Raw genomic sequence first — 17,706 nt, 5'->3', positions numbered from 1 at the left:
TATTTGTGAACATGTGATTTTACTTTACTTTTTTAAAAGTAAAAATAAATCTAGGTACGTAGTACTATGAATAAAATCAATGGACTGAGACCCCTAAATGTAGTTAATAATATTATATCATAAATTAATTCTAATAATTTATATTTGCAGAAAGCACAGTAGCCTATGTACAATTTAATTATCTGTTATTTAAAAAAAACTAAAAAAAATTGGACTGATGAGGATTCGAACAACCTTCAAAATCACCCTTCTACCGCTGCCATCGTGCCCTTCGCCACTACGCTACCGCAACTTTTACGAATATGATAGGAGATAATGGGTAATATAGATTGCAACGTATTTTCATAACGTATTTTAAAATTTCCGATTACTTCTTTCTGTGGCATTTTCAGCTTAACAAATATATTCCATAGTAGTTTTACTATTATAAAGTTTCATTTGGCATACCATTACATTTGTTACGTCCCTTAATGTTGACAATACAGACTATATACGGGGTTATATTGCAAAACGTGGGTCCGCCATCTTGACGGCTCCAGCTCGTGGGTATAGCAGAAAAATAGAACACATTCTATTACGGTTTTGGCTAAGACTTCGGTTATGAAAACTTTTATACCCAGAGCCAGACCCCTTGGAAGAGTGCTGAAATGTTACCCACACGGGAGCAGGCGCGCTAGCATAAAAATTACATGAAAACTGCTAAGGAATTGGGTGTCGTGTGGGGCAGACTTTTAGATCACCATGCGTTTTAACGAAATAAAAACATAGTTCATTATATATCTATAGGCCTAAGAGTTTAATAAATGTATGTTAAGAAATCAGTCGTCTATTTGTTTTTGTTTTGTTTTAGATTCTTATGGAAAAAGAAAATCCTTAAAATAAAACATAGCCTATGTCCAATTTTTTTAATTTTAAATTTTACAAAAAAAAAACACATTCTAGCATTATAAATGAACTACTCTAAAATGCCTTGCCTCACTCAGTTACCTTGCATACGTTATGTGTACAATTTCGCGATTTCTAACATTTTTTGGTTATATTTTTACCGTGAAGTGTATTTTGGTGTCATCAAATGTGTATTTTAATTTAGTGTTTGCAGTTGACTGTTGGACATGCTTACACAGAAATCTGGGTGGTGCCAAACTTATTTCGAGTGGTTTTTAAAGAAAAGTTTATAACACACATTCCAATTCAGACACCTATATTTTATTCTTGGATATAATACATAAATACGAAAGTGACGACGTATAGTTTCAATCAGACATGTTCATCCCATGAAATAATCAACACCAAAGCAAACCATTGTTTGGAAAGCAGTATATATATAAAAGCAGCAAAGTGACGTATTTTTCCCGTCGAGCATCAGCCGACCTGAAAAAAATGTTGGAAATCTAATATTATTTTCAAAAGTTTAATATCATTATTTATCAGTGCATTTGAGAAACTGAAATTACTTGCAATAGAAACACCTCGGAAAATTGTACTTAAAATAGAACAAATCAGAGTATATGCCACCTTTCACAACACACAGCCGTGGTAAATTTATATCTAAGTCTACATTTAACGAAGTCGCATATTTACAAACATGCAATTTAATTGTTTGGTAGTAAATGAAGTAAATTACATAATGATACACTGAACTTGCATTCACTCTATTGACCTTGTGGGTAAATGTTAAAAGAAAATCACTTCTCAACAAACGAAATAAAATATACATTTAATAGTTTTACCAAGAAAACTGGAGCATAACTGAATTCTTAGGTCTTTATTGAACCAGGAATGTGTCATAAAAAAATAAAATTGGCAGCTTGCAACATGCGTCACGTTGGGTTTTACAGAACATATTTAATGAGTATAAAAATTACACAATTGCTTCTTTAGTCCACCATATCAATTAGTAGCCATCCTTTCAATTTCATTTCGTTACGAGGGGTTCTGGTTCGAGTCTCTGGTAAGGAAGGGATGTATCGTGCATTTATCATGTCTAAATGCGGTCAATAACTCCACTTATCAAATAAATGTAAATAATTTCATTAAATAGTCCAAGATAAAGTGTTGAAAATTACCAGGGGCACAGTAAAAATTTTCACCTTCAATTACGAAGAACGCTAGTTACAAATTATCCAGCGATCTTCGTAAATTTATGAATATATTCGTAAATTTATGTACACTGAGTTAGTTTATTTAGAACATGAATCCAAAAATATATATTCGTGGTATATTAATATGTATAATATTTGAACATATAATAATATATTCAAATACTGTTTAGGTCCGCAGCAAGAACTCCCTTATTTTTTCCAGGTGTGTGTTTACCTTCAAGAACAAAACACTCCACCCGGTATGAAAATTACAGCGTAATTTCTATGGAGATACAGTTATTTGAAACTACAAAGAGCTCTTCGTTTATTTCAGTTAAATTTTTCGTTAAAAGTCTGTGAATTTACTGTAATTTTCTAACAGTGGAGCCAAACATTAAAAAAAGAAGTGGTAAAAGATCGTGCCTGGTAAGCTTAACGTCGCGGGTGTTATTCCCAGTCTGGTCTGTGATTTTTCAACGTGTTTTTCTTAGAAACTTTCCTAAAATGGTCTCGTTCCCGCCCAAGTTCGCGTCTCACGATATTAGCTCGTGACTCGCCTTAGCCTCAGACCACTTGCGGACGACTCGCGAGTTCCTACGGAAGTAAGGACGCAGCAGCTGCGTTAGTGCCTTTGGTTGAGTTAGATCCCTTTCAGACGAGGCGACTAGTCGACTCCACCAGTTGAACGGACGGGTGTCGAGGAGTGCAGCGATGCAGCATGTGATTTGGAACTCCACACGTAGTCAGCTCGTCCGCTCTGGCGGGTGGCCAATATGCACCTGTACTGCTCACCTCTTCCCCACCAGTAGACTCAACACAAGAGACGCCAGTTACCTAGTTGAGTCCATCGAGGTGGTAATGTAGGGCGTTCCACCTGTTGGTTTCAATATGGACCAGTTTACAGAAGAAAGTCACAGAAGTCCCACAATATGGGTTATGAAGCTCTTCGAAGCATGATTGGACATGCGATAATAATTGAAGAATTTATCTTTGTGGCTAAGTATTTGTGGATATATAATTGAGAAAGCACCCGTTTACCGATTTTTTAACAACGCATGAACTCACACTTTTCTTCGACTAGGTTTCCTCTTTTATCCTTCTCTTCTTGCAGAAGAACAATCACAAGAAGTGCTCCTGCTTCCTCGGGTTCTCACATGGTACTGACTGCCGTTTGGAAGAGAAGTTTATTCCACAAGTTGCCTGGTGTGAAACCAGCCCTCGAAAGAGTCTGCACACGGCAGTCAGCTAGCTGAGAGTCAAGCCAAGCCGCCTCGTCTGAACTGGTCGCCTCCGCGCGCAGTGTGCGTGTCTGCGAACCGCCGCTAGTTTCCGCCAGCAGCAAGATGGCCGAGCGTCACGCCACTGGTGCGCTCCCAACCGCGCCGAGCCATTGTGGCCTGGCTTCGACTGGAGGGCTGACAACTTTCCTTACTTGGTTGCGATACGCACGGCACTTTTGAAACAAGTCGCAATTAGTCGACTAGACACAGGCACAGGCTGTGCTCACAAGAAAGTAGTCTCTGCATTTTTATCACAAATATTCTTTTCAAAACAAAACTACAACTAAATAGTTTACTATATTCGCTTGCAATTCTTGCACTTCTTGATTTCAAAGTTTTCTGTAACGCCATCTCTCCCCCAAAATAAGGGATTTAAGTATTAGGCTATTTGTATAAAATGTAATATGCACCTAAAGAAAAAAAGTCTGGTTTGACCTGCAGAGTAGTATATGAGCCCAATACGCTGTTTGAATCCATCAACTGAGTCATTATTGAAGTATATTAAATAACACCCATACTGGAAGAATCGTTATAAGCTGCATTAAAATTTTTATCACTAAATAGTTGGTACTACTGATTATCCTACTTCATTATAAAAAATTCCCTTTTATTGCTAGTAGGTCGTGAATTAATTATTTTTGTTTGTAATGCCTGCGATTGCTCTACTGTAATGTAACCAAATTGAAATACAAACTGTGCTAAATAAGTCTACAGAAAACAATGCCAGTTGCAGATAAAGTGACTGATTATACATACCGTAGCGAAGAGATTTGTGTGCGCCTGTAAATAAAACAGAGGCGATTTCTTCTGAGGTTAAATTTATATGCGATGTTTTCGAGGACTGAAAAATTATCATATCTTGGATCAGCAAGACTGTGAGCACTATAACAAAAGAAATAACGATTTCAAACGTTAATATTTGAAACGAAACAAAAACTATGAATACTGATACAGATGTGATATCTCTTAAGATTAATGCTTAACAGCACTATCAACTAAGTTATCATTTTTGCAATTTTCAAAAATACCTATTGTTTGTCTTCATCTATGATTCGGCTGCAGTTGTGGTGTCAGTAAAATAATGTCACAAGTGGCATGTGTAGGTAACCTTAGAACCTTGGTAAACTTAGAATTTTATCAAATGTTATGTAAGTAAATACACTTATAACATCATTGAAATGTTTTAGTAATTTTAGTGAAAATTTCACAAAAAACATTTCAAGCGTTTTGAATGCATTCCGTGGCATTTTCTAGCAACGATTTTATGTTTTAAGTACATCACGTCTGACAATATTTCCGCACCATTTAAGGTTGGTGCAGTTGGTAGTCCACAGATAAAATTTCATCTCAAATGCTGTCATGACGGATTAAAGGCTGAACAATCAAATATCCGGTTTACCACATTCTTTGTGTAAATAACCTCTTGCAAAAGAAGCATGAAATGCCACTTGTAGCAGCGGAGGTTTCACATAAACAGAATGCATGGAAAGTATGCTACATAAACAAAACATGTTTAGTACATGTACAAAACTTTCCACCGAGCCTAACACAAAACAGATGACTGTAGACTCGTATGGTTACCGTTTGTCCTAACCTCTAACATAATATTTATTTATATTCGCTGGTTTAAGATTCCAAAATAATCTTCACCTTTTTAGTACGTCTTTGGCTGTTTCGGAACAGTATGGACCCGTTCTTCTCTGATTCAGCATATAACTAAGGGATCAGTAAAAAATAAAACTGCATTTTGTGAGAAACTAACCTTTTAGAAATTTTTGAACAAAACTGGTTAAAAATTATCCAGGGATCTTCGTTAATTTGTGGTTATCTTCGAAAGTTTACGGGTTTAAAAATTTACTTATTTGAACATGATTCCAAAGTAATAATCTTATGATAGTAACAAAACATTGAAAAGCCTTTTACTTCTTAGTAAAAGTTCCGGGCGTGTGTTTACCTTGTTTACAACATAACACACAACTCGGAATAGTTTTTTACGCAAATCCAAATATCCTAATATCTCTAATATCACTTAAGAAGGTATTCGAAAACAGCCATTGTGCGATGTAACATTCGAGGGTTGGCGTACCTATATATGTTTTTTATACTTTGTGGTGATTATGTCTTTTAAAGAGACGATTCACATTCAGATTATTTTATTCTTCCTCAGGAAATAAAATTTTTGTCGTTTTGACCTATGTGATAGAATACACTCTTACTCACTTACTTGCGCACCACTGTGCCTAAGGCTTTACACGTGAATTATTTGTAAGAGACAGATTTCCTCGGTCCAAGTCTATGTAATTATAGGCTAAGGCAAATAATAACTAAAATTTAGTCTGTTGACTTTTCAAAAGTATTGAGCTGAGGACCAGACAAATACTCTATTTTGAAATTATATCTAATCACTAGGATTTACAAATTAAAATTTCTTAACTGGTGGCCTTCCACCCCGCCGCCAGAGTGTATGATATAATTACGTTTTCAGTAACATACTATTTAACATTTTTTTCTAAAACCATATTTGTCATGTTTTAGATTCAAGAGAGTTGCGTGCAGAAGTTACTGGAATTTAAAAATGTTTGTCGTGGAATTTTCTAGAAAACAAGATGGAAAGATTGCGGCAAGGGTCAGGGTCATCAAAAATGACTGCCGAGGTCAAGTTATCCAATATGGTGGTCATGACGTAACCCAGTATGGACGACCCTGGATCTAGGTCCACACTCCAACTTCATGTGCAGAACACGAACTTAGCCTTCTACTGGTCCGTGATATTAAAACAGCGATGCATGATACAACCTGTAATTATATTATTTTTAACCTACCTAAAAGAACCATGATGGCCAATCTGGACTGCGAGTAGGCCTGAATACAGTCCGTGGCCAGGTTGCTCGACACCACGTACTGGTTTAACAGCAAGATGGCGCAGCAAAGGTGCCTGAGCGGCACCTGCCTGTACTCGAGGTTCGTTATGGCCCGGATGATCTGTCCGGCCACCAGCGGGACGGTGATGCTCAGAGTTATCGACTTGAGTGTTTCCGTCGCAGACAGCCATGTCAGGTCCAGCTCTGCCTGCAAAATGCAAGGAACGAGATTTAAAAAGAAATCTTTGCTGGTTTTTAATTCAGACCATGCCATAGAAAAACCATACGAATGGACAAGAAAGATGAATACACAAAAACACAATAAAACAAGCAAAAATCAGCCAATATCAAATGTTAAATGCAATGACAGCACATAGAATTCAGTGGAATGAATTAGTCGTAAAATATATCACGACACAGACGAACACAGTGAGCTCACAATAAGGAGACAGTTGCAAAAAGAACATAAAATACAGACAACTGTCTTGTCGTTGACATCCCACTGTGTTCGTCTGTGCCGTGATATTTCGGACTAATTCCTTCCCAGGAATTCCGTGTGCTGTATATTCAATTAACATTTGACATGGACCGATTTTAGCTTCTTTTTTTTCCGGCGCCTGGTGCCGGTGCGTGGTGTCGGTGGCGGTGTCTGTTGCCTTGGAACCTACATCTTCGATGACGATACCATTGCCATCATGAACTCAAAATTCCTCAAAATTTCTCAAAAATGACTCAATATCACTCAAAATTCATATAAATTTACCTATTTAGAGGGAAAAATTCCCGTTTTGAGGTAAAATTTTCCAATGTATTCCTCAAAATTTTAAACATTCCAAATTCGGAATGCTTTAAAAGATTTTTGCCATTGAAAGTAGCCAAAAGTCCGCAAGTCCGTTGCTTGTTTCGTTACGCCCGCCATCTTGGATGTGTATGATATCATCATTGCATTTTTCGTTACGGCCGCCATATTTGATTCTAGAACGTTGCAATTTTCGTTACACTTGCAATCTTAAAAATCTGTAATTTTTAAGCTAGAAAATCGGAAAGAATTTAAAATTTATAAGAAGAATTTATTAATAAAATTTTGATAAAATATTGTTTTAAAAACGCAATTATGTCAAGGAGTCCTCGGTTCGAACCGGATGAGGGCAAAATAAAAAAAAGTGACCGAACCTTCCTTCACGAAAGGCGCCGGCTGACTGACCTCCCACAACGAATGCCAAGGTATATAAATCATTAGCTAGTATAATGTCATTTCTGCAATTTTGTTTTCGTCTACTGGAGGCCATCATCTTATTTTCGTATGCTAGAGTGCATTACCGCCATATTAGTTTAAGTTTAACCTGCTAGAGTACAAGAATTATTTATTATTACTGTGGCACCCAGTATCTTGAAATTTAATCACCATTTTGTAATTTCGTAATTTTTATCTAGAAATTCGGGAAAAATTCTAAAATTCATTTTTAATAAATATGCAATCAGTAAACTGATTGATTCGATTTGTTCCTATTCTTGGTTCGATCCCTGTGCGATGCCAAAAAAATTTAATTTGAGGTAAAAAAAAAATCTTATTTTAAAATATGGTGGGAAGCCCTTAAAGAGACTTAAGATCCTCATTTACCAGCCTTCCATAAGCCGCTATGTCCACCATATTGAATATTAGTGTTTATTGACCTAGAAGTTCGGAAAAAATTTCAAAATTCATTGAAAGAATCACTTATTAGTATAGGTACCTCTGGAATCAATGGATTCCTGTCCCTGCTTAAATCCCTGATCATTGCAAAAAAAAACATAAAAAATAAATTTAAAAATCTACAACAGCAACAGACTCAAGAAATAAAACATAACTTTTTTACATTTATAATTTATTACATTAATCCTACACTTCTGCATGAACTCTTGTCAAAAATAGCAATCTAATAAACATTTAGTTCTGCATTGGCTTCTACTGACTAATTTTCAGCTTCAAATGGTTTACAGAAGACAGAGACCAGCCCGACCCGTTTCCTACATACTACTTTTCTTCCCGACAGAGGTTCTCGATACTGTGTTTAATAGACTGCCTCACATCGTCGGAATTGTACATGGTCGTACTCACTGTTGTGAATGCGCACTTCTTCACTTGGTCCTCGAACGAATACGGTTTACCATACAAGTATTTCAGCCACAAGTTATATTTTTAAGAACCGTACACTGATACTTCATTAGTAAGCTGGTTTGTAATATCCTGCTTGATATCGTCAAGAACAGTACAAATGTCTTTGCCTCCAACTGTTTTCCACTCCAACAGGCATAGGCTTCAAAGGTCAATGCTTCAATACTTCAATTGCTACTACAGTTCAATGTGCTCTAAAGCTCAAATTGCTCTAAAACTCCAATTGCTCCAAAAGCTCCAAAGCTCTAAGTGCTCCATTGCTCCAAATGCCCCAAAGTTCCAAATGCTCCAAAGTTCAACATGCTCCCAGAGCTGTAAATGCTCCAAGAGCTCCAATGCTCCTATTTCTCCAATTGTTGAACTACACCAATTGCTCCAAAGCTCAAAACTTCCAACTCACCAATGTATCTAAGTGCTCCGAAGCTCTAAATACTCCAACATTAATAACTGCTCCAATGCTCCAAGTGCTCCAATTGCTCTAATGTGCTCAAACTGGTCCAAAGTTCCAACAGATACAAGTGCTCTAAGTGCTCCATTGCTCCAAGAACTCCAATGCTCGTATTCCTTCAACGCTCCGATTGCTCCAAAGCTTTAAGAGAACCAAAGCTCCAAAGCTCCAATCGCTCCAACAGCTCTAAATGCTCCAATTGCTCCCAGAGCTCCAACTGCTCCAACTGTTCCAACAGCTCCAAGTACTCCAATTGTTTCAAGTGCTCCAACTGCTCCATCTGCATTTGTACCAAACTGATTTCATCTGCATTTTTGATCGACTTTGTCAGAAGCATATTCAAATAAGGGATCGTATTTGGAAGCACATTCTGAAGCAAAGTCAAAAATAGGAAGCACATTTAACAAAAAGGAAGCACGTTTAGACGAAAATTCAACTTGGTAAAATACGATCTCATCATTTTGACTCTGTCCCATCAGTTGGATATGATACAAATGTCTATCCACATTTTACGAAATAGATGTACATTTTCAAGAACATTCAGCACAGTAGGATACCATCATCAATTCTACGAAAGGATATAAAGCCTCCAACAGTTATTGGCTCCAGCATTCATTGCCTCAGAACTTTCTTCGGCTCCTAAGGTCAATGCTCCAATGCTTTAATTGCTCCAACAGCTCCAAGTGCTCCAAAGCTCAAAGTGTTCAAATGCTCCATTTGCTCAAAAAGCTCCAAAAACTCCAAACCTCTAAGTGCTCCATTGCGATGGAGCACTTGGAGCTTTGAAGCCTTTGGAGCAATTGGATCGATTGGAGTAGTTGGACCTGTTGGAGCGATTGGAGCTCTTGGAGCACTTGGAGAACTTGAATCTGTTGGAACTTTGGACCAGTTTGAGCACATTAGAGCAATTTGAGCACTTGGAGCAATGGAGCAGTTATTGTTGTTGGAGTATTAAGAGCTTCGGAGCACTTAGATCTATTGGTGAATTGGAGGTTTTGCGCTTTGGAGCAATTGTTGTAGTTGATCAATTGGAGAAATTGGAGCATTGGAGCTCTTGGAGCATTTACAGCTCGGGGAGCATTTTCACCTTTGGAGCATTTGGAACATTGGGCCATTTGGAGCAATGGAGCACTTAGAGCTTTGGAGCTTTTGGAGCAATTGGAGTATTGGAGCATTTTGAGATTTAGAGCACTTAACTGTTGGAGCAATTGAAGTATTGGAGCATTTCCTTTGGAGCCTATGCCTGTTGGAGTGGAAAACAGTTGGAGGCAAAGACATTTGTACTGTTCTTGACGATATCAAGCAGGATATAACAAAACAGCTTACTAATGAAGTATCAGTGTACGGTTCTTAAAAATATAACTTGTGGCTGAAATACTTGTATGGTAAACCGTATTCGTTCGAGGACCAAGTGAAGTAGTGCGCATTCACAATAGTGATTACGACCATGTACAATTCCGACGATGTGAGGTAGTCTGTTAAACACAGTATCGAGAACCTCTGTCGGGAAGAAAAGTAGTATGTAGGAAACGGATCGGGCTGGTCTGTCTTCTGTAAACCATTTGAAGCTGAGAATTAGTAAGTTGAAGCCAATTAAATGTTAATTAGATTGCTATTTTTAACAAGTGTTCATGCAGAAGTGTAGGATTAATGTAATGAATTATAAATGTAAAAAAGTTATGTTTAATTTCTGGAGCCTGTAGCCGTTGTAGATTATTAATTTATTTTTTATGTTTTGTTTGCATTGATCAGGGATTTAAGCAGGTACAGGAATCCATGGATTCGAGCGGTACCTATACTAATAAGTGATTTTTTCGATGGATTTTAAAATTATTTCGTTACTTCTAGGTCAATAAATACAAATGTACAATATGGTGGACATATCGCCTTATAGAAGGTTTGTATATGAGGAACTTAAGCCTCTTTTAGGGCGTTCCACCTTATTTTAAATAAGAGTTTTTTTACCTGATATTAAAATTATTTTGCATCGCACAGGGATCGAACCAAGGACATGAACTATTCGAATCAACCGGCATATTAATTGCATTTTTATTTAATGAATTTATTCCGAATTTTCAGCTAAATAAATACAAATTTTAAAAATGGCGCTCAAATTTCAAGATTATAAATTATTCTTGTACTCTAGCAGGTAAATCTTAAACTAAAATTGCGATAATGCACTTTAGCAGACTAAAACAAGAATGTGGCATCCAGCAGACGAAAACAAGATGGCAGACATGATGTCATACTAGCTGACTTTATATATACCTTGGCATTAGTGGTGGGGGTCAGTCAGCCGACAGATTCTGTGAAGGAATGCTTGGTCATCCTTTTTTTTTAATTTTGCTCTCATCTGGTTTGAAGCGAGGACTCCATTACATAAGTTAATTTTTATTAATATTTTATTAAAATTTGATTGATTAATATTTTTATAAATTTTAATTTTTTTTCTATTTTCTAGCTTCATAATTACTGATTTTAAGAATGGCGAAAACGAAAATTGCAAACATGACGTCATACACATCCATGTTGGCAGCGTAACGAAACAAGCAACGTGTCTAAAATTCAAGAGGGAAAACGAAACGATATGTGCAGCTGTGTTTTTAAATAATTTTTATTAAAATTTTATTAATTATATTTAATAATAATAATTAACATTTTATCCGATTTCCTAGCATAAAAATTAGTGTTTTTTCAAGATGGCGGCTGTAACAAAAATTTCAGCGATTACGTCGTAATTCAAGTTGTCATGTTATATGTAAGAAATTATCATTATTATTTTTTATTAGAATTTTATTAATATGCTTATAAATTACTCTCGCCGGGGATTCAACCAAGGACCGAAATCGATTAAGTTACTAAACAATCAAAGTAATTAACTTTAAGAATATAATTTTTTTCGAAATTTTTTGGTCAAAATTTAAACTTTTTGAATTTTATAGTCATGGTCAAGGTCATCCAAGATATCCGTTAGAGGGTTAGGGACGGCTTGTCGTCGGGGAATTCAATCCTCTGTGGAGAATTTTCTTTCAATGCAAAAGTCTTTGAAGCTTTTTCGAATTCTTTTTTTTTTTTTTTTTAGAAATAAAACAGGAAATTTTCCTTCGAAACAGGAATACTTCCCAAAATATAGAGACATTTATAGGAATTTTGAGTCATCTTTAGTCCAATATGGCCATTGCTACCTCACAATACACAGACTAAATCCCGGCACTGGCACCTTCAGCCTGAAGCCTGTCCCAGAAATTACTTTTCTATACTACTTAGACGTCATGAAAACTGGTACTGTAACAAGTCGATTAGTTAGTCAAATTGCAAAAAGTGTGGTGTCTTATACATAGATCGTTACGCTTTGGCAGTCCATTTGAAATACTGTGAAGGTCAAAACTGAATTTTTATCGGCTCCCGAATATCACATGACTTTTGCAAGTGGATTTGTAGCAAGATTGCTTTGGATGTGACACTCAATTCATCTTTGTTTGTGTAAGAGTGAGAACAGACTCTCCAGTCAGTTATTCAACAGTGTTCATCCTTATTCGAACTTGAATGTTGAAGACCTCAATGGCATTTTTACCATCAGCAATTGGTGCTTCTTCAGCCCAGTCTGACTTAACACCTACAATAGCAGTGTCAACTCCATCAACGTCAAGGGCCCTGACTGCAGCAACATCGACATCAACAGCTGCAGAGATTCCGATGGCAACGTCGCTGACAACTCAACAGATCTCAATAGAATATGTAACAATGTCATCGACAGCACTAGAGGAGACATTAATGTGTGCAGTGTCTTCAGCAAAAACTAAAGGTGTTCCATCACCCGACTGGAGGTACTTGAAAATTAGTGATTATGTAATATACAATTGTAATAATAACTCTGGATGCATTAAGTATCAATGCAAGAGGTGTTTGTAGACAGTTTATACCTATGCTCCGAAAACTTGAAAAAGCACATGTGGTTATGCAAAGGACTAATTTAACATTCATTCAAATAAAACTGTTTAAAGTGGCAAAGCTTTAGCAGATATTCCAAGTGCCATACGTCATGAAATATACCACTGTCCTTTTAATGAAATCAAAAACTTTGTGCTGTTTGCCAAATGTGGTGTACCAATTAATCGACCTAATAAACTGAAAACACCTTGTCAAGGCTTGCAAAGGACTCGCTTCACTTTCTAATAAGACAGTATAAATCGAAAAATTCCACTAATTTGCTTGTATTTTGTACTTCTAGTAGAGTAGCAATTATGTAAGATTTTTTTTAATTTCCCGAGCATGTAATTTTATGGTAATTTTTAAATACATTTTCTTTTTTTAACCAGTCAAGGATCGAACCGAGGACAGTAATCGATCGAATCAATCATTATTTTAATAAGCGAATTTTTTGACGATTTTTGAAATTTTCCCCAAATTTCTAGCTAAACTATTACAGATTTTCAAGATGGTGGCCAAGAAGGCCGACAACATGACACGGATGTCAAGGTAACAAATAATAATGCACTCTAGCGGGTAAAAACTAAACTAATATGGCGACAGCACCCTCTAGAACAGTGGTTCCCAAACTTTTTGGTTCCACGACCCCCTTTTGGATACTAATTTTTGCTGCGACCCCCTTAAACATTTTTGGTACAGTGATAAAATTAAAACATATAAATATTGTGCTACATTTTTTTATAAATTAAAAAAAAAATAAAATGTGTATAACAAATATTTTTTTAGTCACCGAGCCATCGGAGCTGAAATATGTGAAGAAGTAGTTCAAACTGTCCCCAAAAGATGGCACACAAAGCCGTGATGGAAAATGGAGATAAACAAAGCACTGGAGAGTGCAGTGGCTCGAGCGAACTGTCGTTTGGTGCGTTAATAGTGTTTTGTTCGGTCACATATTGTTTGCGTTTATTCTGTCATGGATAAATTTGTTAAACGTGCGGGGCCTTCAGTTTCTCACGATAAGAACGAAACAAAAAAGGCTAAGATGAGAAAGTACAATGACTGTTATATTAAGTACGGATTTACAGTGCTCGGGAATCGGCCACAATGTGTTGTGTGCAGTGAGTTGTTATCCGCAGAGAGTATGAAACCATCCAAGATGATTCTTCACTTGGAAACTAAACATTCAAGTTTGAAAGACAAGCCAGTGGACTTTTTTGAGCGAAAATTAACTGTTCTAGTCGGTCAGAAAAACTCGGTGTCTCAGTTGAGTAGCAATAATGTGAGTAAAAATGCTTTGCTAGCATCGTATCAAGTAGCTTTACGAATAGCGAAGAAAGGCAAGCCACACACGATTGCTGAAGATCTCATTCTACCGGCCGCTCAAGACATGCTTTCAACAATGGTTGGTCCGGAGGCAGCTAGCAAACTGTCCAATGTTCCATTGTCAAATAATTCAGTGGGGAGGCGTATTACTGAAATGGCTGAAGACTGCAAGAACCAGTTGAAAGAAAAATTGCAGAAAAGTGAATTTCTTTCTATTCAAGTAGACGAGTCTACGGATGTATCTAATTTGACAGAGTTTATGTGTTTTGTTCGCTACGAAAATGATGACGGTGTGGAGGAGGACATATTATTTTGCAAACCTTTGCCTGACCACGCAACAGGTGAGGAAATGTACAAACTGTTTATTTCTGCCACCGCTTCCCTTAACATTGACTGGAAAAAGTGTGTTTCGATCTGTAGTGATGGTGCCAAAGCACTGACAGGTAAAAAAAGTGGTTTCGTGAAACTTCTAATGGCTATTATGCCTAAGGCTGTCTCGGTACATTGCTTTCTACATCGTCAGGCATTAGCTTCAAAGAACATGCCCATCGAACTGAAAGAAGTTTTGAACGATGTCGTTAAATCGGTAAATTTTATAAAAAGCAGGCCATTACAGTGTCGATTGTTCTCACAGTTGTGCGAAGAAATGGGGGCGGAATACAAATGCCTCTTACTGCACACAGAAGTTAGGTGGTTGTCACGTGGGAAGGTGTTCTCTCGAGTGTTCGCTCTGCGCACTGAGCTTAAAGCATTTTTTCAAGTTATAAACAAAGACTTTGTTGGTTTTTTTGACAAGAAGGAGTGGCTATTAAAGCTTGCGTACTTGGCGGACATATTTCAACATCTTAACGATCTGAATATTACCTTGCAAGGTAGAGACAAAACTATCATTTTTGCCCAAGACAGAGTGAATGCGTTTGTAAAAAAATTGGCAGTGTGGGCATCCAGGGTTGAGAAAAAAAATTTAGAAAACTTCGAATTGGCACACGAATTTCTTACGTCCCTTGATGAACGCGATGAAGATTTTCCTGACGTCAGCGAGCTGTCCAAACTGATTGTTACACATTTGACAGGTCTACGAGAGCAGATCATCGACTACATTCCTGAAGATGAACATACCGATTTGAGGTGGGTGCTGAACCCTTTTAACGAGCATTCTGTTAACCAAGCGGACCTAAGCCCACATATCCACGACAAACTTATTGAGTTGTCTTGTGACAAGACTTTGCAGCTGTCTTTCAGCACCAAAGACGTGGACAAATTCTGGCTGGATAGAAGAACCGAATATCCGAGTTTGACTACGGCAGCCCTCAGAATTATTATGCCCTTTGCAACGTCTTACCTCTGCGAGCTGGGGTTTTCAACACTGATTAATATAAAAAACCAAGGCGAGAAATCGGCTGGATGTGGAAGATGATCTTTTTTGTGTATCTCAAAAATTAAGCCAAACCTAGAAAAACTTGTTAACGAGAAGCAGGCACATGTGTCGCACTGAAGCCACATCAGTTCCTTTTTTTTACATATTTGCTATTTTTTTATTTAAAAACTTTATAACTGTAGCCGATTTAACATACATCGCAGGCCCAGGCCCAGAAGCCAAGAATTATGTAGCTGATTTATTTTGTATTAATCTATAATTAATAAATAGATATATTGAAAGTTTGAGAAGATATTTCATTTTTAATTCACCACAATCGTCTTTAGTGTTTAGTAATTAGTTTAATGGTAAATTAGTATTTATTTACTTTTAAAGTAAATTAATTTGTTTTAGGCAGAACTTCATTTTTTCTTTCGTTACTCTATTCGAGAGTATTTTTCGACTTTTTAAAATTATTTTGGAAACCTTTCGCGACCCCTCTCGAAACCCCAGTTTGGGAACCACTGCTCTAGAAGATGAAAACAATTTGTCAGATCCAATATGGCGGCATCCAGCAGACGAAAACAAGGTGGTCTCCATGATGTCATACTGGCTGAAGTAATATATTTCTTGAAATTAGTTGTGGGAGGCCACTCTGCTGGTGGCTTCCATGGTAGAAAGAAGGATAAAGCAAATTCCCCCCCCCCCCCCCCCACACACACAAAAACCAAAAAAAAAACATGTTTGAACCGATGACTCCATAATGTTTTTATTAAAATTTTGTTAAGTATTTTTTTATTTAAAATTTTTTTTCCTATTTTCTAGCTTAATAATTATGGATTTTCAATATGGCACACAAATTAAAAATTGGTGGAAGTTATCTTTATTGAAATTTTTTATTATTTAAAAATGTTAAAATTTTTCATGAATTTCTATTATAAAAACTGTTTTTCAAGATGGCGGCCATAACGAACGTTTACCATTAAAAAGTGTAGCATTCGATTCCGGAAAGTTCTAGATTCCAAAATCGCGGAATTTTCATAGATCCAAAATTTCAGAATCGAAGATGGTGAGTTCATAATGGCCACCGGAGATATCATCATTAAAAATGGCCGCCATGACATCATAGGTTGGTCGGCCATTGACCCCACCGCCATCACACTCAGGACCCATTAGCAGGACCGCATTTATATACTAGTGTGTGGTTTCTTGAATCACGCCTTGTATGGGCACTCCTTCACCGCTTGATTTTGCAAGTAAGTCGCATTGGGCCAGCTTCTGTGTGCCCGAGTCCTATTGAGAATACGTTTATGTGAGCTCTGTGTGTAATGGCAAAACGACTGTTGAGTGCCACAAATTTCACGATGCTCGCAAGGTTGTAGCAGCCACTAACTAGTGAACTACAACTATAAGATATTTTTCCTGGTAGGAACTTATGTAGAATAGTAGGGAGAGCGTGCCGACTCTGGAACATAGACGAGGGGGGAGCGGGGTAATCTGGGGATTATCCGGGGATTATCCAATTTTTATGGTTTTTTACGCATTTTTTATGGTTTTTTATGTGCAAATCTAGTTTTTTATGCGCTAATCCAGTGGCTAATCCAGAGATCCGCAAATCCGCAAATCGCAAATTCGCAAATCCGCCATTTTGTATTTCTAGAAATTTCCACCAACTTCGAATCATGACGTCATGATTCTGTGTCGTCTGCTGGAGGCTGCCATCTTGATTTTTCCTGGCCGCCATATTGTTTCGTCTGCTGGAGGCCGCCATCTTGATTTTTCCTGGTCGCCATCTTGTTTCGGCTGCTGGAGGCCGCCATCTTGTGTGACGTCATATAGTTCTGTTGGTCGCCACCAGGTAGCAGCAGGTATTATTTTATTTTAACTAAAATATTTTCAGTGCCGAGGCTGGGATTCGATCCATGGGACGTGAAAACGTCCAGGATGTCGTGGTTACGAGGCGGACGCCTTGACCACTAGACCACGAGACCAATTGGAATATGGTGGAATAAATAATCTATATATGCTACGTACTGACGGCAAGTTTATGATAAATGGGGGAGGGTGTTTTTGCCTTCCTTAATGCATACCTAAGGCGCCACATTTGAAATTAAAAATTATTATACAGCCGCCATCTTTAATTCCAGCACAGACTACCAGATGGCGCTAAATCCAAAAAATTAGTTGCCAGAGGCGCCGCCATCTTGGTTCTCAAGTTGGCTGGTAGATGTCGCTAGTATCGCGCGCCAAATTCAAAAATTAGTTGTCAGA

The 17,706-nt window shown here is 37.3% G+C and overlaps 1 protein-coding gene across 1 annotated transcript in view; it reads right to left on the bottom strand.

The window, feature by feature from the left end:
- Positions 1–1,184: 1,184 nt before the first annotated feature.
- Positions 1,185–17,706, bottom strand: part of LOC134529678 (sodium/bile acid cotransporter 7-B-like) — a 57,741-nt gene continuing 41,219 nt past the window's right edge. Inside the window, exons 4-6 of the mRNA XM_063364024.1 lie at positions 6,184–6,430; positions 4,118–4,243; positions 1,185–1,371 (exon numbers count right to left, since the gene is read on the bottom strand). Coding sequence (XP_063220094.1) covers positions 1,268–1,371; positions 4,118–4,243; positions 6,184–6,430 — 477 coding nt within the window. The 3' untranslated portion in view covers positions 1,185–1,267. The remainder of the gene's footprint in view (positions 1,372–4,117; positions 4,244–6,183; positions 6,431–17,706) is intronic.

The sequence above is a fragment of the Bacillus rossius genome, chromosome 1 (assembly GCF_032445375.1).
Source record: "Bacillus rossius redtenbacheri isolate Brsri chromosome 1, Brsri_v3, whole genome shotgun sequence".
Lineage (NCBI taxonomy): Eukaryota > Metazoa > Arthropoda > Insecta > Phasmatodea > Bacillidae > Bacillus > Bacillus rossius.
This window is presented reverse-complemented; position numbering and strand designations above follow the sequence as displayed.